Source organism: Chrysemys picta, chromosome 2, assembly GCF_011386835.1.
Source record: "Chrysemys picta bellii isolate R12L10 chromosome 2, ASM1138683v2, whole genome shotgun sequence".
Classification (NCBI taxonomy): Eukaryota; Metazoa; Chordata; order Testudines; family Emydidae; genus Chrysemys; species Chrysemys picta.
In genome coordinates, this window is record NC_088792.1 from 82755168 (window position 1) to 82782026 (window position 26859).

At 41.9% G+C, this 26859-nt stretch overlaps 1 protein-coding gene across 1 annotated transcript; it reads left to right on the forward strand.

Annotated features, from left to right (window-relative positions):
- Window positions 1-26643, forward strand: LOC101939381 (prostatic acid phosphatase-like). The gene is made up of 11 exons (XM_005278716.2): window positions 1-119; window positions 5641-5662; window positions 7122-7217; window positions 9427-9513; window positions 10382-10534; window positions 12520-12618; window positions 20238-20333; window positions 22851-22983; window positions 23765-23847; window positions 25026-25132; window positions 26487-26643. Exons 1-11 carry the CDS (start codon window positions 1-3, stop codon window positions 26641-26643), a joined length of 1152 nt encoding a protein of 383 aa, XP_005278773.2.
- The last annotated feature ends 216 nt before the right edge of the window (window positions 26644-26859 follow it).

Sequence of the window (26859 nt, forward strand, 5' to 3'; positions counted from 1 at the left end):
ATGGTCATTTGCCAGGATCATCTGGTTATTTCTCACTTAATTATTTCCCTACCATTGCGGGGACCTCAGGCATTGGTACTCCTTGGTCCCTCCTATTCTCTGCCTGTGGCACATAATAGGTTAGTCCCCTGTGGGCTGTAATACTTCTGTCTAATTTTAGTTGGGTTTAGGGTGGGGTGCTACATGGTGCTGGTGGCTGATGAAACTCAGGAGTTCAGACTAGATGATCTGGGGGGGTCCTCTCTGCCCTTAAACTCTGACTCTAATTCCTTCCTCCCAGATGGTAATCTGGCTCAGTAATCCATACTCCAGATAAGGTTACTGGAACTTGCTGTATTTGAGGCTGAAGGTGCAAGCAGAGGAGGGGCTCCATATTGTGCAGAATTCATCAATCTGCCTCCTCTATGAACCAAAGCCACAGCGACTACCCCCTGTTGTGTGTATACCTCTATTGGCTACCATTCTGCTTCCATTACCAATTCAAGACCTTGGTCCTAATTTTACAGTCATAAATCAGTAACAGACTAGCTACATCAGCAACTACATCTCAGTCCATGCCCCCTGCCCCTCACCCAAGTCAACTGTGCTCATGAGTAAGAGGTGATCCTCATCTGCTGTAAATGGACGTAGCTCCATCAAAGTTAATGGAGCTCTGCCATCCTACATCAAAATGAGGACCTGGCACTATATTTACACATCTCCCCCACACAGCTCCCTATATCCAGGAAAGGGACATGAGCAGAAAGTTCTAGGAATTGCACAATGGCCTTCAGATCATGGATCTAATTCACCTGTGTAACAATTAGATGCAGTGATGGATTCTATGCAAACCTTATGATAGATAAATCTGAAGTAAGTACATTCACTTCTGTGTCTAACTTTAAACCAGTTTAACAGACTACAAGTCTAACCCACTGAATACAAAAGCACTTTCAATAGTTTCAGATTTATGTTACAAGGAAAAGTTTAAATCTATTTAAACATACTTTAACTCTGTGCTGAAAAGGGTTGAAAAATATTATATGCCAGTGTAAAAATCTTTAATAAAAACAGTACATTGGCTTGGGCAGAACCCATTTTTGTGGAGGTGGGGGGACAATGTGTCACTGTGACATGGGCATTATGACAAGCTATGCTATTGTTTTTCTCCTGACAAAAATAGATGAAGAAACCTAGTGTAAGCACCAGCCTTTATCAGATTCAGCGACGCCCAACTATTTAAATATTGCAGAAGTGTTTTTACTGCAATTAGTTGATTACTTCAGCTGGAAATGTTAGTTGAGCTGACAATCTCTTTTCTTCTCTCCACTCCCCATGATACATAAGCAAAAGGGAGGCAGCTTGGAGGAGAAGAATATAGTCTCATGAAGAAGTCTATTCTTTCATAGGTGTGGGAGAGAATTATCAGTGTAACTTTGACTAGATCAAATTCATCCATTGCATAACTTCACAAAGGGAAAGAAGTTACACCTCCAGGCGTGAACCTGATCTTTTAGTGTGTATTAGAAAGCGTTAGCTAAGACTGTGTGAAGGCTGGCTGCCCTTGAATACTGGAACGGGTTTCATTCACAGCACAATTTGATCCAATTTGCCCTGGTGAATTTTTAAAATATGCAATGACACAATAGTGTCACTTTTAGGCATGTGCACTCTGAATACTAAACAAACCCTAAATTTCCTAGATGCTACTGCAAAGATCCAGCTGACCAATATTGTCTCATGGTTTCCTTCTCCTCCCCTGTCAGGCTGTCTGTACCGATCTGTTGTCTGATACTTATACTGCTAGCTCTTTGGGGCAGGTGTAACGATGCTGGTTCTGCCAGGACCCAACTGAGAGTGCCAATTTAGGACAAATTGCTTAAACAGGGCAGTTACAGCCCCAGACTAGAGTTTTTCCACCTCTAAGGCAAACCAAACCAGCCAGACAGCGGACTTTGGTCTCACCCCACTGGCTAACCACAAGTCACACAAGCAATTCCCTTAGACACTCCAGTTTCCCAATATCACCACCAGTGCCACTCATTATGGGGACAAAAGGTTATGAAAACCAATACCCCAGTAAAAGAATAAAGGTTCTCCTGATCCCAAAGGATCAAGCCCCAGACCCAGGTCAATATACAAATTAGATCTTACCCACAAATCACGCTGTTGCCAATCCTTTAGAATCTAAAATCTAAAGGTTTATTCATAAAAGAAAAAGATATAGATGAGAGTTAGAATTGGTTAAATGGAATCAATTACATACAGTAATGGCAAACTTCTTGGTTCAGGCTTGTAGCAGTGATAGAATAAACTGCAGGTTTAAAATCAAGTTTCTGGAGTACATCCACAGCTGGGATGGGTCATCAGTCCTTTGTGTAGAGCTTCCATTCATAGCAAAGTCCCTCCAGGATTGAAGACGAGATGGAGGAGAGGCATCAGCCTTTTATAGTCTTTTTCAGGTGTAAGAACGCCTCTTTGTCCTTACTGTGGAAAGTTACAGCAAAATGGAGTCTGGAGTCACATGGGCCAGTCCTTGCATACTTTGCGGCGTTGCAAGGAGTATTTGCTTTCTCTCAATGGGTCAATTGTATAGCTGATGGTCCTTAATGGGCCATCACGCAGGCTAGGCAGAGCTAACACCAACTTGTCTGGGAAGTTTCCCAGAAGCATAGCATAAGTTTGAAATACAGACAGTATAGAGCCAATATTCATAACTTCAACTACAAAATTGATCTACAAAATTGATACACACATATAGGCAGCATAATTATAACCAGCAAACCATAATCTTGTCTTAGACACCTCATTTGACCCCCTTTATACAAGATTTGGTGCCACTATAGGACTTTGGTTGCAACAATGATTTGTATGGTCCCAGATTATATCAATAACGTCACAGCAGGGACTGTCTTTTTATTCAGTGTTTGTACAGTGCCTAGGAGCATGGGATCCTGGTCCACAACAAGGGCTCCTAGGCACTATAGTAATACAAATGATAAATACTGTATGTCCTGTGAGGTTTTTTTAAGATACCACCATATGGCATATGCTGTAGAGAGATACCTATATCTAAGTATTTATACCATGCTCATAAGAATCCTACCATGTTTATCACAATCTGATATCACATGATCTAATTTTCTTCCTACTTTCCCAAGGGAGTCATGTCATTTATTTGTTTGGGGGTTTTGGTTGTCTTCTCCTCTTGTCAGTGGCTTTGGCTGAGGCTGTGTGCAAACTGAATTGAAGCAGCAAAGTTGACATTTTTCTCTGAATGGGTTACATTTTGATGATCCTCATTAAAGTCAAAAGGGAGTTTCCAAGATTTGGACTGGCTGCCAAGAAAGCACTGCTCTCAGGAGAGTCACCCTCCATGTTGATGGCTTCTGTGGAACGTAACTGATGAGGGAGAATGCCCCCACAAGGGAAGGAAGGTACCTACATGGGTAGGGTGGGATTTTCAAAAGCACTTCATGTTCTCCTAACTCGGCTACCTTCAACCAGAGCAGCATTAGGTGAACACATTTTGAAAATCCCTCCCTTAGAGCCTCTCTCTTGTTAGAGCTAGCAACATAAATACATAAGACAAAACAGAAAATAATGTTAGCTTTTACAATGCCATTTGGTGGCCTACAACGCCAGAATATTTTCAGCCCTATTGCTAGATTCCTAGAATAAAGCGGGAGACAGAGAGTGCTTGGAAAAAAATAACATTTGAGGGCTGTCACTCTTGGTATGGATATGTTTTTCCAGCTAGATCTACACAGAGTAGGTGTAGGTTTGCCAGAGGCTGGGAATGAGCAACTGGGAATGAATCACTTGATGATTGCCTGTTCTATTCATTCCCTCTGGGGCACCTGGCATTGGCCACTGTGAGAGGACAGGATGCTGGGCTGGATGAACCTTTGGTCTGAACCAGTATGGCCGTTCTTATGTGTATATGATGTATTTATTGTTCCCCTTGGAAATGGAAGATAGCACATTTTCCTCAAAGCAATGTATAAGCATGCCTGCCACTGGAGAGGGCAAGTTACACAGAGCATCGATGCCTTGCATCACTTGACCCTGCTGTGCCAGTGTCTACCATTTAAAAAAGAAGTCTTCCTCCCAACAGATGAGGCAGCTCCCAATGTTGTTCCATTACTGGGCTCAAGTGCTCACAAAAGCAGAAACAGTAGGAAAACCATCTTACAACAGGATTTTTTTCCCCTGCCATTTGAATGCTTCTGAGAGGCATCTCTTCAGTTCTGATGAATGTGCACAATGTGAATTTTTTTTTATTCCAGGAATTAGAAGTGAGCAAACTCCAGATCTAACAATTAAGGCAGTTTTTATTAATTCTTGCTTTAAACTATATCCTGTGAATTTTATACACTTATTTTAGGCTGCAGCATGACATCTATGACATTTTGTCAGCTATTTCCCTTAACGCTACTATTTGCTGGCAATTTTCCATCACCAACAAATTGCTCACTATTTTTATATATTAAATGGGTCTTAACTTACTTATGAAGACCGGTATTATATAATGTAATGAGGACAAACTTTCAACTGATTAAATGTCAAGACTTATGTGTTAAAATTTAGTAAGATCAAAAGTCACTGACAAAGATGTGATTGCACCAGAGGAAGACCAATAAATTGATCAGATCTGTGGTGTCACAGCTGACCCTGGTTGTAAACCAGATACTTTTTCTTTAAATTTAACAAATAGCAGGATGATTAAAGAAACATCTTCTGACTTACATATGTTGAGGCACTAAGTACATCTGCTACAAGAAAAGTTAACAAGCAAAGAAAGATTTATCAAGATTGATGGCACTTTAGGGGAAAAGTTCTTTAGAGGAAATTAGTAACCATTGCCATTGGAGATATTATCAATCCATTGCGTGAGGTGGGAAGTTGTTGGACACATTTTTATTCTTGCCAGTTAATTTAGAGCTAATAAATAAAGATACCTGCTATTTTATTTCTCCTAACGCCCACAGCCAAATCTAGAAATGCCCAAAGGGATCAAATAACGGAAGACTGGGTATTGCCAGCGCCGACGCTGCTGCAGCTGCATACTTTTCAATACAAAGTACGGAGACAAAATGGGTTTGCTTCTCAGCTGTTGGGTGGTGGGAGTTATCTTGGGAGAGACTTTTGTATACAGCATATTAAAACTACACCAGTATACTTGCAATGTTTTCATTTATAAAGATGCAACACTCATAAGCAGATCTATGATGGTGTTACTAGGCTTTAGTTTAAACAGTATGAGCACTCATGGTCAGCTTGTGTCCAGCTGCACTGTCAGGGTGCATGGGGCCAAAGGCGTCCCTCTATCACACGCATCCTGGATACCAGCAGAGTGCCCTGCTCCCATCACAAGTCCCCTGGGGTGCAAGTAACCCAAAAGGGGAATAAGGTGAGCAGGAGGCAGGGCTATGGTCCATTTCTAGAATTCATAATACATAAGACTTACTCCTCCCCTCTTATTCATCTAACTGTATGTCAAACCTGCAGTAGGGCTCTGTCCAGTCCAAGCACTTGGTGTACAAAACATTCTAAAGCTATTGCAAGGATGAAAGTGAGACGGCTGCTATGTGGAGTCTGGAGTTTATGCTTTTTGTTGAGTCTTTTCTTCATTTTGCTTCACCAAACCACTGCAAAAAGAAAACTGAAGTTTGTGTCTGTAGTAAGTAGATGGCAGTGTTAATTTCACTATGTGAATGAAAGTAATTTCTTACAGCACTTGTGGTTTATTGTTCTTCTTGAGTTAGAAAGTGTTCCCCGGGGGGGAAATGTTTTGTAGACATTTCAATATTTCCTGAATAGTCAAGCTGTATTATCGCTTCCCATAGAAAAATAAACAAAGTCCCAAACTTCAAAGAACATTTTGTAACTTTGCTTCCTTTTTGCAATCTCAGGTGATACTGAAGATTTACAGTGAGTCCCTTATTGGTGACATCCAAAGAGGCATTTTGCAATGATCACTTAAAGTTGTGAAATAGATGAGATGCCATAATAATGTTCACTTAGTGGAGAATTCCTCTTTGCCTTGGAACTAATTTATTGGCTCAAGGGAAAGCAATGTCGCCCTTATTTGTAATTAAACAATGCAGCACACATCTGTTTTTGTTTATTCATTCAAACAGCCCAGATGCAGGCCTGTTGCAAGTTGACACAACTTGCGTTGATTTGCAAGTTGCCCTGGTTGCAGGAGGTCTGAATATGGTCTATGTTGGACATAGCACATCCATTTAAATCACTAACTATTTTTTTAGATGTATTCTTAAATTGTATTTCTACTTCGATGATTCAGGGAACAAATTAATGTGTCATATATAGTTTTAAAGTGATGTGACTAATAGGTATGTGTAGTCAAGTGAATTATACAGGATTATAACATGGAATGGAATTAAAAGGGACTTAAGGATAGATTCAGAGTTTTCACAACTATCTTCCCTGAGTTTAGATGATGATACTTGCAATATTTGATATCTGCCTGCCTACACACTACTGTCTTAGAGTAAGTTTTATCAAGAAAAATGTGACTGGTAGTTTTTTTTCATACTATTGTCCTGCCCGCTTAATGTAGTGTGACCTATACCTCCTATTTTATCCTAACCTCTCCAAAATAGATCTGGCATATGATATATAAGGCTATTATACAAACTTATACAGATTGCGAACAAAACCCTGAGCTAGCTACTTTTCAAATGCAGAAGAATAGAGTCCCTATGTCATGTAAAGTTTACAATCTAAAAAAATAAGTTACTGTAGGTCTAGGAGTAGGGCTCTTAGGCACAATTGTAATACAAATAATTATTTATTAGTAGTAGATATTATAGACAATGAACACATGATAGATGTATTAGCAGGAGCGCTGCCAGCTTTTCTGCTGCCCTAGGTGGTGGAAGGTCCTGCCCCAAATGCCGGCCCCCACAGAGGCAACGGAAGGTCCCGCCGCCAAAATACAGCCGCGGTCGCTGCCCCCCAAATTGTAGCACCCTAGGCGACCACCTAGGTCGCCTAATGGGTTGCGCCGGCCCTGTGTATTAGTACACAGCATATTCAGCACTAACTATTAATGAAGACACTGCTGGAATTGCAATAATTACTTCTAATAAAAAAGAAACAATCTATTTTGTCAGGTGTTTCGCCATGGTGACCATACCCCGTGTGAATCTTTTCCAAATGATAAACACAAGAAAAATGCATGGCCACAGGGATTTGGACAACTTACCAAGGTTTGTTGGCTATACAGGGGCCCATATTGAAACAGAAATTGTCTTTCACGTGGTAAAGTTTTAAGGTGGTGGAACTGTATTTTGGCAAGCAATGACTCAGAAAAGGACTTAGAGGTCATGGTGAATAACAACTGAACATGAGCTCCCAGTTTGATTCAGTGGTAAGAGAGCAAATGCAATACTTGAATATATGAGCAGGGGAATATTAAGTAGAAATAAAGATGTTGTATTAACATGGTACACAGCATTAGTGAGACCATTACTTGAATATTGTGTGCAGTTCTGGTATCCATATTTTAAAAGGCTGTTCATAAATTTGATAGGGTTCAGAAAAGAGCTACAAGCATGGCTCAACACCTGAAAAAACGGTCTTCCAGTGACAAACTAAAGTAGTTCAGGCTAGTTAGCTTAAAGAGAAGGTTAAGAAGTGCCTTGATCAAAGGAGAACATTTCTGATGGCATGGAGCTTTTTAATCTAGGAGACAAAAGCATAACAAGACCCAGGGGTTGGAAACTGATGCTAGACAAATTCAGACAAGAAATAAGGAGTGAGTTGTTTATACTGAGGGTAAACAAGCCATTGGGATCTCTTACATACAGATGTGACAGATTCTGATTAAGACTTTAGGTGAGGAAGGAGTGCATGTCTTCTTAAAACAGATGCTTTAGCTCAGCCAGAAGATATGCACTTAATTCAGGAACCATGGGGTGAAATTCTACGGCCTGTGTTATACAGATCAGACTGGATCATAATGGTGCCTTCTGCCCTTAAAATCTATGAAAGTTGGGGTCACATTTGCAGTACAGTCTTTTGTGCAGATGGTCTCTGATATCTACAGGTGCTAATATTTCATTTGAAACAAAGGAAGCGCTCTACCCAACTGGGTACTGAGCATCCTCAGCCTCCAGTCATTGAATAGTCGTTCAGGTGCTCAGCACCTTCCGGGATCAGGTCTTGAATTTCTCTCTTTGTCTAGGATGACAATGCAAACATCACAATACAGACGGATGCACTGCTGCCTTTTTAATCCAATTTACAGAAAACTGCATCTAACTCAGGGGTTCTCAAGCTTTCGTACTGGTGACCCCTTTCACAAAGCAAGCCTCTGAGTGCGACCCCCCTTATAAATATATTAAGAAGCGTTTCTAATTTAACACCATTATAAATGCTGGAGGCAAAGCGGGGTTTGGGGTGGAGGTTGACAGCTCGTGACCCCCCTATGTAATAACCTTGTGACCCCTTGCAGGGTCCTGACCCCCAGTTTGAGAACCCCTGATCTAACTAAATAAGAAATATGGGAACTCATCCCTACCCCATCCTGCTCAGTTCAATAAGATATAAATTTCAAAGGCTAACTACAATGATGTAAATTGTATTTGTACGCAATGTAGCTTAATCCCAAACAATCCCGCCCCCGCCCCCATTTTTTAAATGGCAAAGAAATTAAATGTTGAAAGGACTATGTTCATGCAACACTAATGTTTCACAATTACAGAGTGAGGAAATGCAAAAGCTAAGGTTGTAACATCAATGTTAACTTTGCAGTATTTCCCTCTTCCTCCAGGCCCACCCCCCTTATGCAAATATTTTAAGATATTTTCTTAATTAGGATGTGAATAGTGCTTACTCATGTGAGTTGCCTGGTTGCAGGACCCAAGGTGGTAATAATAATAAATAAAATAATAATGGATTTATTTAGCTGCTTTCATCCACTAATTTCAATATTATTAAAATGTATAATACCATGCTGAGGTTAAAAACTGTTGCATTTCCTGATTTTTGTGCTTATGACTATGTATCTTCAAATTGTAGGACTATAGATGTACTGTATTTCATTATATATTACCGTATATGGAGGTTGATTCTCTTGGGTAGCTCGGATTCTATGCAGCATAAATGTTGAGATACCTAATGGACAAAGATTTAAAATAAATCAGATAGAAAGAGACATGGATAGGGGAAGCACGAGTGCCTCGCTAAGGTTCTTGTACATACAGCAATCAGAGATGTGATGTTTCGGGGTGGGTTTTCTTGGTTTTATTTTAAAAATATCCCAGGGCATCCTGTTTGGCCAGATCAAAAAGAAGAAAATAACCTATAGGATTTATTTTATCTATTGCTCCTCCTCTTTTTAAAAATCAGCTAAACCTGAATTACCCATCCACAGCTACCTTACAATGACACTCATCAATATTGTTGCTTCCACAGCTTGGAATACAGCGGCAATATGAGCTTGGGCAATACATGCGGAAGAGATATAAACATTTCCTGAGTACCGTATATAACCAGTTTGAGGCAAGTATCAGAATTAGCATGAAGGACATTTTTTTCTACATACTAATGGGACTTCCTTAAGACTTGAGGGGTCTGATCCTGCCCGGTGCTGAGCACCTTAACTTGCACTGAAGTCAACAGCAGTTCTCAGGGTTCTCAGACTCCCTGAGGTTGTGGCCCAAATTTTGTTCAAGTTTACTCATTATAGAAAGATAAATGAAGAGTTAGTGCAGAGAGATCTTCACTTCAGCGGTATATCAGGTTTGGCAAGAAATCAAATTACACAGAAAGTTGTGGTATTTGGGTGAGCCTGAAAACACCTGAAAAATATTGGTGTTGTATTTGGATTCCCGTGAATACAGAGATCATTGCCTTAGGGCCTCACTAATAGTAGCCTCTCTTCAGTGATGCAATAAGCCCTCCTGTAGACCCCACATCCTCCTTACTGTGGACCTCAGCCACTAACAATGTGTGTCCACTTCTCTCATGCTCATGAGAGCCTCAACTGGAAATTTCATAAGACGCTATTAGAATCTCTTGGCTGCTCACTATTTGATATCTTAGTCTGTTTCATTTGGGGGTCCAGTAGCTCATCATATCCATTGCTGAATCCCAAAAGCTAGCTGGCCAACTAGAGACAGTTGAATTTTTTCCACTAGAATTTCTAATGGGGTTGCCATCACATTCCAGCTCACTATCCCCTCCAACGCCTGCTCCTGCTCCAACTCACTGCTTCCTCTCTATCCCAGGTTTCCTTTTTGGCCCTTTGGATGCCAACCCTCCATTCCCATTTCAAGTTCCCTTCTTTCCCACTAAAAGTCAGACAATTAACAGGAGCAGGGTTCTGTTAGTGAACACTAAGAAATAATTCTTTTTATCCTTGCTCCAGATTTATGTTCAAAGCACAGATGCTGATCCAACTCTTATGAGTGCCCAGGCAAGTCTTGCTGGACTGTATCCACTGGCTGGTAATCAGGTCTGGAACCCCAAAATCCTTTGGCAGCCAATCCCAGTTCACACTGTGCCAGTGTCACATGACAAGGTGAGTACAAATTGGGGACTTTCTGCTTCCCATTTGGCTTTATCAGAAAGCCAAAATATGTGATGAAGAGTGAATGAAGTGGATGAAAGTGACACTAAGCTAAGGCATCATGCAGCACTGTTATGTTGAGATTCCTCAAGAAGAGAATTCCACTACACAGCCTTGTGCTTAATGAAAATAGAAAGATCTAAGTCTAAAATCTAAGGAAGTGAGTTTGCCCACACTGTATGAGAACACAACTCAGAGTTGGTAACAGATTAACCCACTCTCTTGGCTCACACAGAGACTAAAAATAGCTTGCTCCATTTGAGAGCTGAGAGGAAAGTACTTTTTTCCCCCCTACAACTCTTTAGGGCTGTGGTCTTCAATCTTTTCTGGTCTATGACAAAAGAATTGTCCCATGTCTCTCCATATCCCACAGTAATATTTGGATTGTGGGATAATGTTTTAGCTATTTTGTCAATTGCTAGTTTTAAAAAAAAGTTGGGGTTGGTGCTGCTGAGGGTAAGGCTTGTGAGGTAAATAGATCACTCCTTTCTCTCTCTTCTTCTCTGGACCCAACAGTACTCCACTCTGAGGAGTGGGGAACACTTTTCCAAGGGAATGTGATCAAGCCAGCTTCACAGCCACTTGAAGTGCTGCTTCCCCTGCCCAGAGCTGGGACTTGGGCAGGGAAGGGGAAGATGTGCCTTGAAGGGAGCAAGGCACAGATGGCAGCAGGAGTAGGGAGAAGTGTGTGAGCTGTTCCTTCCTTCCCTTTCTCAGGCTCCCACTGAATCCCACTGAATCCTAGGAATTTTGCAGCTCTCAGTGGAGGTGTACCCCACTGGTTGAGAATAGGTGGCCTAGAGCACTGGTATCAAATTCAGCAAAATGTCTCACATTTTTATCCAAGTGATCAGAGAGCCATACCCTGGGCCATATAACATACACAAGTGAATCAAATTACTGTAAAACATTGCTGTAGTCCTTATTTACCTTGACCACTGAATGCTGCCCTGGTCTGATGCCCATTGCAAGTACTGTACTACAGTCACTAGAAACTAAGTTAATAAAAAAATTCTCATGAATAGGAAAACAAATGTAGATGTGATTCCCCCCCACCCCCACCCACACCCACATTATTTATTACATTTTACATTACTATGAATATACAGCAGACTTGACTACACAAATGTCTTTCTATTCAAAGAAAGTGTTCAATTACATCAAGAAAAATCATACCTATTCATGAACATGTGGTTAGATTTCAGGATGACATAGCTCAAACAAGTAGATTTTTAAAGCAGCAAAAACGTAGGTGTGCATATTTCCAGGCTAATTGGCTCTTCAATTGTCCAAGGTTTTATTTAAAGCTCTTGTTTTAATTGTGTGGCTACAAATAGTTTTATTAATTATTTTGTGAGAGAGGACAAAACACATGTCAGTAGGACAGATACATGCCATTTCATTTCAAATTGGCTGTAATTTTGTTTTTTACTATTTAAATTTAATGCAGATAATTTCAAATAAAAATTCTCAGATTACACAAATACCAATTCTTAGACCATATAATCTAAACAGTCTTTAGCTTGGGGTGAGAGTAAACAAAGTTTTCTAAAATCTCTAAAACCAAACATTATGGGTGATTTCACCCATGTAGAAGGCCAGCAAAAGGCATATGCACCACTTAAGCCCTATTTTGAAGGCTTAAGCAGAACATGAGCTTGCAACAACCTTCTGCACAGGTGTGGATTTCACCTTGACTGGTTATGTTCTAATTTTAAGCAGGGACTTCCATAAAGGTTTAATAGTTCTATTACAGAAGTGAGTCCATAGGGCTATTATACTTAACCTAGGGCAAAAGCCACTGGAAAACAAACCAACCCCCCGGTACAGTTTGGCTCAACTAACACACACATGAAAAATGGAATCTCATGAAAAAACATTAAATAGCCAAATAGGAAACACCTTGCCTAATTAATCCATTGTATTTTTTGTTTTAGTTGCTACACTTACCTTATCCAAACTGCCCACGATACAACGAACTTCAGAAAGAAACCTTTGCAACAAGGACATTTCGAAGACATTTGAAGCACTACAGGGTAAAGAACACATGTTTTCAATTGTGGAAAAAGTCTAATTAAAAACTGTTGGTAAGGGGTTCCTCATCTCACCACTGGACAGGGAAGCCTCTTGGTGGTTCTGGGTTTTAGTTCAGTCAGGCTGATGCCCCTTCCTGTGGTAACACCCAGTCAGTTTCTCCTAGGCAGCCCTTGTCTCACTCCAGAAACCACAGCATCCTCTTTGTGACTCAGCCGTCTGACTAGGTCACTAATGTGGTTTGCCCTTCCAAGGGAAATGTATCAAGCAGTCTTCCACTTCACTGCCTTACAGTGCCACTTCTGCAATGGCAGGCAGGGGAACCCAGGCCCATCCTCTACTCTGGGTTCCAACTCAGGGACCCTCTACACAGCAGCCAAGAGCCATCCTCTGCCCCTTTCTGCTTCCATATCTCCTAGCCTTCCCCACTTCTCTGGGTTTGCCAGTCTCTTCACTCCCTCATCCCAGGGAGTAATTTTAGGAAAACTCATCACTGCAGCCCCCTCAAACACACTTCCCTTCTCCCTGGGAATAACTGCAAACACTTTCCCAGCAGACCCCTCTGCTTCCAATTTCCTGTCTTTTTTAGAAGCCCCATGTGTCCTTCACAGGTGAGCTTCTCTCTAATTAGCTGCTGCAAGCCTAAAACTACCCTATTTGCAGCCTAATTAACTTATTGGCACCACCTGTCCCAATTCAGCTCTTGCAGGGTCAGTTTGCGGACTAGACTCCATCACACTGTCACTCATGACAGCATTAGCCAATGGTAGGACACGAGAATGGAAATCAAGAGACCTCATTGTGACATTCCCCTCTGGTGTTATCTGGACTGGTGATCCGCTAGGTCATTCCAATCCCTGACTCTGGGAGACAGCCTTACCCTGCTCTGCTGTGAGAACCCCCCTCCTGAGCTGTTCATGAACAGCCTCTGGCATATAAGCTACTCCTTAGATTGTGCAACTGAATGACACTAGCCAATACCTCCAGTCCCAGACACAACCCTAGGAACCTCCGTCTTGCAGTGTCCACTTATGCCCGCTGGATATTGCAAGCTTATAGAAGTTTGTCAATTTAACAAAGAAATTGATATGTACCAGGCCTGTTATCCCAAGAGGAGCCTCTGACACACTTCAAATCAAACGCACTGCTTCAGGTAGAATGAACAAACAAATTTATTAACTATAAAGATAGATTTTAAGTGATTATAAGTCAAAACATAAGTCAGATTTGGTCAAATGAAATAAAAGCAAAATGCATTCTAAGCTGATCTTAACACATTCAATGCCCTTACAAACTTAGATGCTGCCCACCACAGGCTGTCTGGTTGCTTTTCAGCCAGGCTCTCCCCTTTGATCAGTGCTTCAGTAGCTTGGTGTGGTGTCTGTAGATGTAGGTGGAAGAGAGAGGAAGAGCATGGCAAATGTCTCTCCCTTTATCATGTCCTTTCTTCCCTCTTGGCTTTACCCCCCTCCCCTTCAGAGTCAGGTGAGCATTACCTCATTGCAGTCCCAAACTGGCCAAAGGAAAGAGGGTGACTCACTCGAGAGTTCAACAGATCCTTTGTTGCTGCCTAGGCCAGCATTCTTTGTTCCTGTGAGACTGGGCTGGGTTTGTCCCATCCATGCCCTAATGAAGTGTGAACTGCCTCTCTGCTCTTAGAGAGTTTTTGCCTGGGCTTAGTTTAAGCCATGAAGACACATTTTCAGCCTCATAACTATATACATGAAATTATAACCTATACCATTTCTGTAACATTACTATATCAACAATGCTCAGTGCATCATGAGCCTTCCGAAGATACCCAACATGACAAACTTTGCATTGGATACCACACAATCATTTTACAAGGATGAACATGGGGGTGTTCCCCTGAGGTACAGAGCATCACATCTCCCCTCTTAGTTTACTGCAAGAGGGTTAGTCACTGACTAGCTCAAAGACAGTTTGTGTTATAGCTCTCTTGGCATACAGCCATTAAGACCATGAGGCAGCATGCCTCAGTTTCCCCAATCACACACAGCAAATCAGGTTTTTTATGGTTTCTCTGCTGTGATAAGCTTTAAACCTGTTTACAGGTATTAATTGAAAATAGCATTATCATACAGTTCAACATCCGTGTCAAAATTCTTATCCCCAAAACTTAACATTAATATCAAAATTTTTATCACAGATGTGCGTTTACAAGTATCTTTATGATACCACGCCCTCTGTTCAGATAGCGTAGTTTGAGGTTAGTTTGTTCATTACCCATGGTGTCCTTTGACTTTCTCCCATGTAATCAGTCACTGGCTTTTCTTTCCCTCCAGTGTTTCCTTCTGTGAGGGCTCTTAATTTAATCATGTTTCTAGCATTTTGATATCTCAGGGTCTGGCCAGATAAGGGTCCAGGGGGATCCTTCACATTGGCTGGCCCTTTGGGGAGCGGTCTCCCAACTCCAGGACTGTACATATGTAGAAAGTCCAGTTCTGCTTTTGGGGTTACCCTGTGTTTCCCACTCCCAGCACTGAGTCCTTCCCTGCCCCCTATAGGGCTGTGATCTGTGCTCTCTGGGCTAGGTGTGTTTACCCTTTGATCAGATGCACCTTTTCCCAGCAGCTTTCTCATAATTGCTCCCTGTCTCTCACAAGCCTGGGGGGAAACACACACACCCTGTCAGTTCGGTCATTTGTGTTCTCACAAACTACCATCTGGCAATTTCCTGGTCTCAACTCCTCTGTTATCACAGGCCTTGGAGCTGCATCTTGATGTAAAGAGAGACAGTTACTTTCCAAAACTTATCAGACATAGCATCCTGAAAAACTGGAACTGGGATTGGGGTACCTTCTGCCACCCCTTTCTCTGTCCCTGAGAAGTCAGCTGTGTGACAGCTCCCCTCCAGGAGGTCAGTTACACAGTTCCTTCTCAAAACAAGGGTCACAGGCTGAGTGCCTGGGTACAGAGATGCTGACCCAGCCATCCTCCTAGTGTCCTGGGCATCCTGCCCCAAGTGACCAGTGAGGAGACACTCCTGTACCCCCACTATTCCATCCCCAGTTTCCTCCTCTGGGCCCCCTCCTAAGACACATTTCTCTGTGCTCCCCAGGAAGGGTTCTGTCTCTTGTTCATCTGCAGAACTCTACCAGCTAACGACTGGGAAAGTTTCCTTAATCGCTGACAACATCTCTCCTGCCCCTGTGCCTAAGGGCATGTTGCCTTCTGCTGGAAAGGAGCTAGTCTCAGCCCCTCCCATACTTGGAAGCACACTGCTTCCTTGTGTTACAGAGTCACAGGAATCCTCACTTACTTTAGTGGTTCCTGAGATCCACTGCCCCTTCTCTGGGCTCTCCTCTGGGACACATTACTCTATGCTCCTTTGAGCCGGTTTTACCTCTGGTTCAGCTGCAACCTACTGGCAGCTAACAACCTGGACAATTCTCTCTCTGGCAGGCATTACACCCCTATCCCTTCCTGATGAGGTGTTGTCTCCAGCTGCAGTGCAGGAGTTGGTCTTAACCACCCTCCCACCCGGAAGCATGTGGCTTCCCCCTGCTGCCGAAGAATCAAGGAGATTCTCTCCCATTCTCTCAACAATTCCTGAGACCTTACTCTTTCCCTTGGGGGTCCGAGCATAAAATTCCCTCCTGCTGCAGGCAAATGCTTTAACCTGAGCTACACGGAAAAAATCATTACCAAGAAGCAGGTTGACTAGGAGGTGTTCTATTACCCCCACAGTCAAAACACTTTCGAAACCTTCCCAAACCACATGGATTTTAGCTAGTGGTACGAGGAATCTGCTTTCGCCCACAATCTCTGCCATTGGCCAGGCAACATACTGGCCTTTGGGACCACACTCTGCTTAACTAGAGAGATCTGGGCCCCTGTATTCCTCTGCCCCAAGTATTCCCTGCCACCAATTTGGACAGCCTTAACATGCTCCATATCTGGTTCTGCAGAGACTAACCTCACAAAAGCAATATGATAGGTTTCAATTGCTTGGCGGGGTTCTGTGTTGAGGACAGCAGAACTAACATGAGCTATTGGTTGCCTGCTTCCTCTTAGCACAGGGCATTTATTCCTCAGGCGATCAGTGGAATTACACTGATAGCACCTTTTGGGCTCTTCTGCTTTTACAGGAGATTTGTGACGAGGGTTAGAGGAATGGTTTTGGGTAAAAGAATGTTTAGGCTCCCAAACCCCTTCTCTCTTCCCAGAGGCAAAATGGGATCCTCCCTTCCCACCACTTTTAAACCCCTCTTTCTGTGGCCTGCCCTCAATAGACGCCTGATTCTGTTAGAAGGCATCAGCTAAAAAAGCCATCTCATCCACAGACTTTACATCTTTGTCCCATAGACACTGCTTTACATCAGCCTTAAATATGCTTAGGAAATGCTCTTGAGCAGCAAGATCCAACATTCCCTCAAAACTTGTTGCCTCTTTACCCCAACCCATTTTCCCAACAAATCTTTCATTTTGTTGACATATTCCCCTTTACTCATACCAATATCCTTCTTAAGATTCCCATATTTAACTCTATACGTTTCGAGGGTAATCTGAAAACTTCGTAAAACAGTATCTTCAAATTTACAATAGTCTAAAGCATCTTCAATAGGCATTCCATTGAATACATTTCGAGCTTTACCAGTTAATTTCGCAATCAGGGTGGGAACTCCCTTATCATCAGGGATTTCATGTATTACACACAACCTTTCAAAGGTAGTCATATATTCAGCAATATCATCCTCATCCTCCCATCCCACTGCATGCAGGACATGTGTTTCCATTTGTGGATTTTTGGAGTGATGGGAGTTGTTGGGGTCGGGAGGTTCTGGTTCTGCTTCTCTAGCAGGTCCAACTGGTGTTTTCTCTCTCCTTCTCTTTCTTCTCTCTCTCTTTTCACTTCCATGACCCTTCTGTATGCAGCCTCCTCCTTAGTTGCCTCTGCCTCCATAGCCCTTCTGTGTGCAGCCTCCTCTCTGGCTGCCTCTTTTTCTCTCTCTCTCTCTCTCTCTCTCTCTCTTTTTATCTCCAGTTCTTTCTGTTGCAATAATCTCTGGTGCTCCCTCTCCTTTTCTGCAGACTGCAGCCTAAAAAGCTCCAACTTTGCAATTGCTTCACTGCTTTCATTCATTTTCCTGTTTTTCTGTTTCTACTTCCCTTTCCCGAAATAAGCAAAAAGAAAATAACAAAACTGTGACCTCCTCCTGACTGTTCTTAGCCATTGCACTTAAGACTCACTAAAAATCACAAATATCAGTGCTTAAAGTGTGAACTTCACTTGTAGTAACAAGCTGCACATGCGCCCTGCTCACTGCACCACTGTGATGTTCCCCTCTGGTGTTATCTGGACTGGTAATCTGCTAGGTCACTCCAATCCCTGACTCTGGGAGCCAGCCTTACCCTGCTCTGCTGTGAGAACCTCCCGCTCCTGGGCTGTTCACGCACAGCCTCTGACATGTAAGCTGCTCCTTGGATTGTGCAACCGAATGACACTAGCCAATATCTCCGGTCCCAGACACAAGCCTAGGAACCTCCGTCTTGCAGTGCCCAGTTATGCCCGCTGGACGCTGCAAGCTTATATGAGTTTATCAATTTAACAAAGAAATTGATATGTATCAGGCTTGTTATCCCAAGGGGAGTCTCTGACACACTTCAAACCAAACACACTGCTTCAGGTAGAATAAACAAACAAATTTATTAACTATAAAGATAGATTTTAAGTGATTATAAGTCAAAGCACAACAAGTCAGATTTAGTGAAATGAAATAAAAGCAAAAAGCATTCTAAGCTGACCTTAACACTTTCAGTGCCCTCACAAACTTAGATGCTTCTCACCACAGGCTGGCTGGTTGCTCTTCAGCCAGGCTCTCCCTTTGATCAGCGCTTCACTCGCTTGGTGTGGTGTCTGTAGATGTAGGTGGAAGAGAGAGGAAGAGCATGGCAAATGTCTCTCCCTTTTATCATGTCCTTTCTTCCCTCTTGGCTTTGCCCCCCTCCCCTTCAGAGTCAGGTGAGCATTACCTCATCGCAGTCCCAAACTGACGAAAGGAAGGGAGGTGACTCACTCGAGAGTCCAACAGATCCTTTGTTGTTGCCTAGGCCAGTGTCCTTTGTTCCTGTGAGGCTGGGCTGGGTTTGTCCCATCCATGCCCTGATGAGGTGTGAACTGCCCCTCTGCTCTTGGGGAGTTTTTGCCTGGGCTTATTTTAAGCCATGAGGACACATTTTCAGCCTCATAACTATATACATGAAATTACATCCTATAACATCATTGTAACAACAATGCTTAATGCATCATGAGCCTTCCAAAGACAGCCGACATGACAAACTTTGTATTGGATACCACACAATCATATTATAAGGATGAACATGGGGGTGTAGGGTGCTCCCACGAGGTACAGAACATCACATTTGTATATTCTCCTTTTAATGCAGGTATTTCATTCCTACTAACATTAACAGGCCTAACTACCACATATTGGAAGGAGATTATGCCCACTAACTGATTATGAAATTATAAAACTTGCTAGGCTGGCCTGTCCACACCAAATGACAGGTGCAATTTTAGTGAAGATAAACTCTTGGCCACCAGATTAGTGGAAATCTAAACAAAACTCAGCTCAGCTACAAACTCACCTCCCTCTCTCTGCTCAGTCTCACATCCACAACACCTCCTCTGACATCTCTCCCCACATGCTCCTCTGCTAGCTCAGATGACTCCTCCTCCACAAAAATCTCCTCACTAATTTTTCTCATTGTCATGTTAGAAAATTCCCACAACTTCACTACAGTCTTGAACACCTCTCTCTCCCCTTCACGTCTCACATTCAGGTTGTTGCTCGAGTGTTTCACTTCTTTCACCACAACATCTCAAATGCCTCTCCCTTCCTCCACATCTCAACTATCAAAATCCTTACCGTGACTGGGGTAATCTTCTGTCAGTTCCACTGCAACCTCCTGCTCTCTGGCCTGACTTCCACTTTCTAAACCTCAAGTTTATCCAAAATATTGCTGCCAAACTATCATCTTCCACTGCTTTGACCACATCATCCCTTCTCAGGCTCTTCACTGGCTCTGCAACTTGGCACCACATTCAATCTACTCATATTTTACACAGTTCTGCCTCTGCTTACTGTTCACTTTTGTCTCCTGCCACTCTCCTGCTCGATACATACTTTGCACTAGTTCTGCTTCTCCACACGGTCCTGTTTACCCCTTTCCCACAAAGTGCCTTGGTGCTTTTCCCCATGTTTCCTTAGATGTCTGCAATCTCCTCCCTGATACAGTAGGTCATGCAGCCTCCCTCTGCTCCTTCAGATCCCATCTCAAAATCCCTTTCTCCTCCTACAGTGTCCCACGTTCCCACAACAATCTAAGAAGAAGAAGAAAATCAGTATTTTTAGAAGGGAAACTAGTGATGTATATATCCTATGGGACAAGCAACCTCAACCATGTTGTGTGTAAACATCCTTTCCTCTTGCCTGTGGTCATCTCTCCCTGACCTGTAGGTTCACTGGGACAGGGTCTGTCTTTATTCTTTCTATAACAATAGCATATACCACTAAGGTGTTATATAGGAATGTCATAAATGGGCAAAACAAAAGCCTTTCATCATATTTACATGTTTGTTGTTTTTGTCTTCCAGCCATTTCTGAGATTTTTAGCAGTTCACACAGGATACCCATTGAAGAGGCTGAACACTGAAAGAATTATAAAAATATATGACACCTTACTATGTGAGGTAAAAGTATATAAGAAAATTCCCCTAAGATCCCATTCAGACATGCTACAGTACAAGGAGGATTGATTTACAAACTTCATCCTCTGCTCCTTAGTGGTTAGAAAAAAGCTATACGTTTGCAAGGAATAGGTGTTTTAGAATGTCCAGAGCTAGGGATTCTTACTAGACCAATTGCCTCAAATAATTGACATACATATCCTTCATCCAGTTCTATGCCAACATAGCTTTTTTTGTGTGTTAACTTCCTTGTTGCCCTAAGTACCACTGAGAAAGTCTATCAATCATATCACCACAGTTCTGGAAGGGAAAGGATGAGGTAACTTTTAGACCCCCCTGCTTGCTGTATTATTTATACAGCACCATAAAGATGCATAGCGTTTATATTAGTAAAAATACATGGATTGGCCCAGAAAATATAATCTTCCTCTTCAAAGATTTTTAGAGTCAAATGGTGCAAGCAGGTACAGTAATAATTAGGTAGTAGCAAATGGAGCAATGTGTGAATGGAAACACCTGTAAGATTCATTGAACAAGTGGGATTATAGCAGTAATTTGAAGAAGGCAGAAGTCTATTGGTGAATATTGTTTGGGAGGCTGTTCTAAGCAGAGGGACTGTGTCTTCCAGTGCAGGAGCAAACAAAAATTGCAAGGTCTTGCAATGTAAGTTGTTGGTTGTTGTTTTGTTTGTTTTCTTTTATTTAAATAACTGTTTGGCATATTACCTAGAAGACTAAAGCAGTTTTAAAGTAGATTACATTGTGGATGCAAACTACCCAATTGTATCACATTATGCAATAAGTTGCCATCTGTCCTGTATTTTCCACGATAGTCCCAATTTTGCCAAGGCAATCCCACCTGGGACATTTCCCAGATCTCTACATTAGTTCAATGACCCATGAAATGTCAACGTAATGGGAAACTGCAACTTGAGCATGTTGCAGCAAGTCATCACCACATACCAGACAGTGATGTGCCAATGCAAGGCCACAATGCTGTATTGCAAACGTCCTGGTGTTCTGAGGCAGGAGTTTATTCCATCAGGTAAACTTACAAAATTGTCCATCCTTGTCTGTCATCAGGGGCCCTTATGCCAGAGAGAATTTAACTAATTAGTAGAGTACTTCCTCCAGTGTTGGACTCTGAGTATGGGTCCTTCACGTTGCTCAACTGGGACTAGGGTGACCAGACAACAAATGTGAAAAATCGGGACAGGCGGTGGGGGGGGAGGGGGAGGGTAATAGGAGCCTATATAAGAAAAACACCCAAAAATCGGGACTGTCCCTATAAAATCAGGACATCTGGTCACCCTAACTGGGACTGTAGTTGGGGCTCCTGCCACAAAAGTAACAACTCCACCAGCAGTGCAAAAAGAGTCTTGTGGTTAGCTGTTTTCATGCAGCCACGGTAGAAGTTACCTCACCATATTATTTATTATGGTCACATGCCATTTGACTTCTAGGTAACTCCAAAGGCACAAGTACTTGTTTGCCTGCAGCAATGGTATGAAACAATATTCACTTAGTATGTCCTCTTCTTTCGAAACAAATCATGTTTGTTAAAGAAATAAATAATACATTATGACCTGAGCTGATTTAACCTGACATGATCCATTGTTTCCCCTATTTAAACAAATCCTGTCATTAATTAGCAAGTCCTTGTCAGGACATAACAGGTAGAATGGAAGCAGGTAGTTCTGAGAACGCTCACACTGTTTAGCTCACAAATTGTCACACTTTGATAAGGGTACACTATGTTATGACAAAATAGACTGGTTTTGTTAAACAGGACTTCAGTTCAGTACAAATCTGGAGCATTGTGTGCATTTCCTACCTCTTCACAGTGGTAGCCTTTAACATATCTGACTCCAGCCCAGAGGCAAACATAGCCTCATTCTACTTTGTTTTGGGAATTGAGGCAACATCTGTAAGCGTTGGTGTAAAATGGGCCAGAACTCATCTCCAGATCCCCAACCCTCACCAGAGGTCAGGTTGTTCAAAATGCAGATATAAATGTGGCAGTTTGAGCCATTCTCTAGCTCACTGATTTCTCAGAGCTGCCAAGCCGAAAAGTCTTGACTGCCATGTAAGTTTTGCTTGAATAAGGGCTTCTGGATGTGGCCCAAGAACTTGCTGACAATAGAAAATTTTCACTAAGACACAAGCTTCATCCTTAATAATTTGATGATGATCATCCACTATACATGCAGCCATTTTTGCATATCCCTCCCTATTAGTGCTGTGCCAGCTCCTGGTCTTCATGAATACTGCCATCTCTTCTTACCCTTTAAAAGTTGCTGTCTTTGAGCAATATATTGATATAAATGAGAGTTCCGCCACCCCTGTGCAGTGTCTGGTCCTTAGTTTAATATAAAATAAAGAGAAATCTTTAATTTGGTCAAAACATTCAGGATTTGTACCTGAATGTACCAGAGCTTTGCTGTTGGTAACAATACAAAAGGAAGCAACACAATCTGGTAGAAATCAGAGAGAAAATCATTGTTTTCCTTCTTTGCTGTAGGAGATCAACAATTACACTTTACCATCATGGGCCACTCATGGTGTCAGGACCAAGCTTCTAAAGCTCACAGAACTGCTGCTACGGGCAGAATTTGGGCTCCACAAACAAAAACAGAAGTCCCGACTCCAGGGAGGTAAGCAAAAATACATAATTCTAAGTGGGGTGAGAGCGTGATAGGAAACAGAGTGGAAAGGGTGTACAGTCAACACTGGAATTCACATCATATTTAGAACTATGGAAGCTGCTATATACACTTATTACAAGGTGATCACCATCTATTCTTACTTGAACCCATGGAAATCAGGAAGTTACAATAGAGTTACACTAAAGAGAGGTTTCAGAGTAGCAGCCGTGTTAATCTGTATCTGCAAAAAGAACAGGAGTACTTGTGGCACCTTAGAGACTAACAAATCCTGTTCTTTTTACTAAAGAGAGGGCCAGACTCACCAATACACTCTGGCTTCTTTACACTACCCTTGTGAACCAGCCCGTTAAACCAGTTTATGGCTGCTTTCAGCCACTGGGATCTACAAACCCAGGGTTGTGAGTTCAATCCTTAAGGGGGCCACTTGGGGATATGGGGCAAAAATCAGTACTTGGTCCTGCTAGTGAAGGCAGGGGGCTGGACTCAATGACCTTTCAAGGTCCCTTCCAGCTCTAGGAGATAGGATATCTCCATTAATTCTAATTCTAATTCAATGAATCTGGCCCTAAAATTGGTGCATGTGGGAACACAATCAGGCCCATTATTTATACAAAGATTGGGTCAGATTCATCAGTAAACTTCAAAAAGTAGCTATAAACACATGTTAACTAATCTACCATGTGTTTAAGCACTTCCTTGTGTTAAGAATATCAATATTAATACAAGCTCCCTATACCATTATTGTCACTATTTTCCAATTTTCTTCCAGGTGTTCTTTTAAAAGATATTCTCAAACATCTCTCGACTGCCAGAAAGCCTTCCAACCGGCGAAAGATAATGATCTATTCTGGAGTGAGTCATCTTTTTCTTTTATGTTGGATTTTTGAAGTTGTCAACTATAGTAAAAGACATGGGACTTCATTTCCTGCATCTAACAACAGTTACACTGGGTTTTCTTTCTTTTGTGTCTAGCTTTAACCATTTCATCATGATTTACTTTGGAAAATTAGCTCAGATACATACAGCATCGCATTTCCCAGTCCAACCTAGTGGTTTACTTCATTCTTAAGCTGTTTTGATTGTTTAGTAAAGAAATCAAAAGGCTTGGTCCAAGGTCTTGAACTGATCCAATAGGACATCCTTGATCTAGAAACCAGCCTACTGCTGCTTTTTTTTTTTTTTAATTAAATGTAGTGATTTTAAAAGGTGCTGGACTGGCTGTCTTAGATACTGAGGTTTTCTATTTTTGCACAGAGCATGCACCTTCTCCCAGTTGGCAGGGAGAGTCCTGGATTACTTGGCAAAAACTATTTATAGCCCAGTTAGGTTGTGAGATGTTGGACCTTAGGGCCAAATTCTTTCAAATCTGACCTCTAATTCTGGATGCCCAACTGGAGAAAGCTTGGGCCTGACTGTAAGAAGAATGGAATACTCCCAACTCACATGCACTTTCAATAGAGTTGCAAGTGCTCAGGTCTTCTGAAAATCAGACGCGAGATGTCTCAGGTTGGGCATCCAGAATTAGAGGTCACATTTGAAAGGGTTTGGCCTAACAACTGAGGTACTCAAAATTGAAGGCCACTTTTAAAATTTAGACCTACGTCTACCATTGGACTGGAACTGATAATTGCCAGTCCTGGGCCTCAGGCCAGCATGATTCTGGGTAAATTAATATATATTTGGGATGAAAAGAAGGAAACATTTCTCTGGCAGGTTGATATTGTTATTTTTAATGGCAACTATTTGAACCCGCTCTGAGATTTAGAATATGAGTAGTAGTCCCGGAAGGCTGATATAAATGCATTTTATCACATAGGTATCTCCACACCAAGAAAAAAAGCGAACTTTTTTCCAAAGCTTTCTTAAAATAAGAATAATCAACGATTCAGAGACCAAGTACTTATTCACGGAGTTGTGCAAGTAAAGTGAACTGTGCAGCTTAACTGGTGGAGAAATTATTGAATGTTTGCTCAGTAGTGACCACATCATTCTCAGAAATTCTTTAATGGGAATGTTCCTTCTGTTTACAGCACGCTGCTACCATTGTTGCCTTACAGATGGCACTCAATATTTTCAATGGAAAACTCCCTCCATACAGTGCCTGCCATTTTTTTGAACTTTACCAGGAAAAGGATGGGTAAGTATCTGGATAAAGCTGTATTACTGAAATGTACTTTTTAAAAACCAATTTACTGAAGCCCCAGCGTATTTTATAAATAAAACTGGTTTTGGTGGCCAATATTGAGCTGCCTGGACATATGGGGCCTTAAATAATAATAGGGATCATGGTATTAGCTTAATTATTATAATCTGAGTGACTTTAGTGCTTGTGAAAGGCACCAGGTTCACAGCCCTAGAGCCTGAAGTCTCTCCCTACAGTGTAAGCTTCCCTACCAGTGAATTTCAACCCTGTTCTAGGACCACCTCCAGTGGTGAGAGGTTTTACTCAGCTCCCACTGCCACTCAGTCCTCTGACTCTCCACCGAGAGTGGATATGTAGAGCTGAGGATCCCCAAGTCCCTTCAGCTCCCAAATTCCCCCTCCATGCTGGGGACACAGGGAACCCTTGTGGAGCAGAGCAACATAACACCCTCCCCTGACTCACAAAATCCTTTCCACTGTGAAATCACACAATTCTGGTGCCTCAGGGCTCTCTAGAATCATGGCTGAAGGAACAGCTTTTTCCAGACACATGACTAGTGCTAGTTCAGGGATACTAGATGTCATACAAAATGGCTGGATACCAGGTGGGATTGTCAAATGCATCTAACAGGACTTAGAAGTACAAGTCCTACTGAAAGTCAATAGGAGTTGGGCATCTAACTCCCTTGGGTCCTTTTAAAATCCCACCCCCATGAAAAATGCCCTTACAATAAGTTCAAGTAAAGAACATACAAATCTTCCAAGGAAAGATGGTGATGTTTCAAAATAAGTTGTTAAAATCAGACTGAACAAAACACCTTGAGAATGTACAGGAAAACCAGTCATGTCAGCGCAGGAAAATCAGCTTAGATGAACTAATGCCAGTAAATCTTTTTGATTCTCAATATCTACATATAAAGGCAAATTTAAATGTTAACGTATAGGACAAAATTCACTCATTCTGTGTTACAGCAGAGGTGAAGTTGATCCATAATGTTTTACAGACATTTATGTATCAATATTCCATTTAGACCTTATATATATATATATATATATATATATATATATATATATATATATATATATATATATATATATAAGACCAAATATACCTCTCTAGTCTACCCATGACACCCTTACTAACAGGAGGGCACATGGACTGCAAGTCCCTGTCTCGGATAATAAAGCACTGTTTCTCTTAATAATTCATTCCATTTGGCACTTTTTATAAAGAGTTAGAAAAAGTGTATCAAACTTGTCCGTGGTGTAACTGTATTTAATGGGTCCAAACACTGCAACTTCAAAGAAGGTGTGCCTAATTTTACTTTTATTTGTGTGCTGTGACTCAGGCAATACACCATTGAAATGTACTATCGGAATCACTCTTTGAAAGATCCCCACCCGCTCACTCTGCCAGGCTGCAAATTTCGCTGTCCACTCGAGCAATTTAATCAGCTACTTTCGTCAATCATAGTGCACCACTGGACAAAAGAATGCAGGATGTAGGGCATAAACAAGGTAAATATGGTGCCGTTAAATGTTGTGTGTGCAAGTGTCATCATAAATGTGTGGCAAGAGCAGATAAAACCCTGACTAGACATACCTTTGAAACAGCAATATTTTTGTACAGGTTTGATCTGAAATGAATAGCAATCCAGCTCCATTAAGATAATTTTCCTCCTACCTCTCTATTGATGCATATGCCCAGCCAGCCCCAAACCT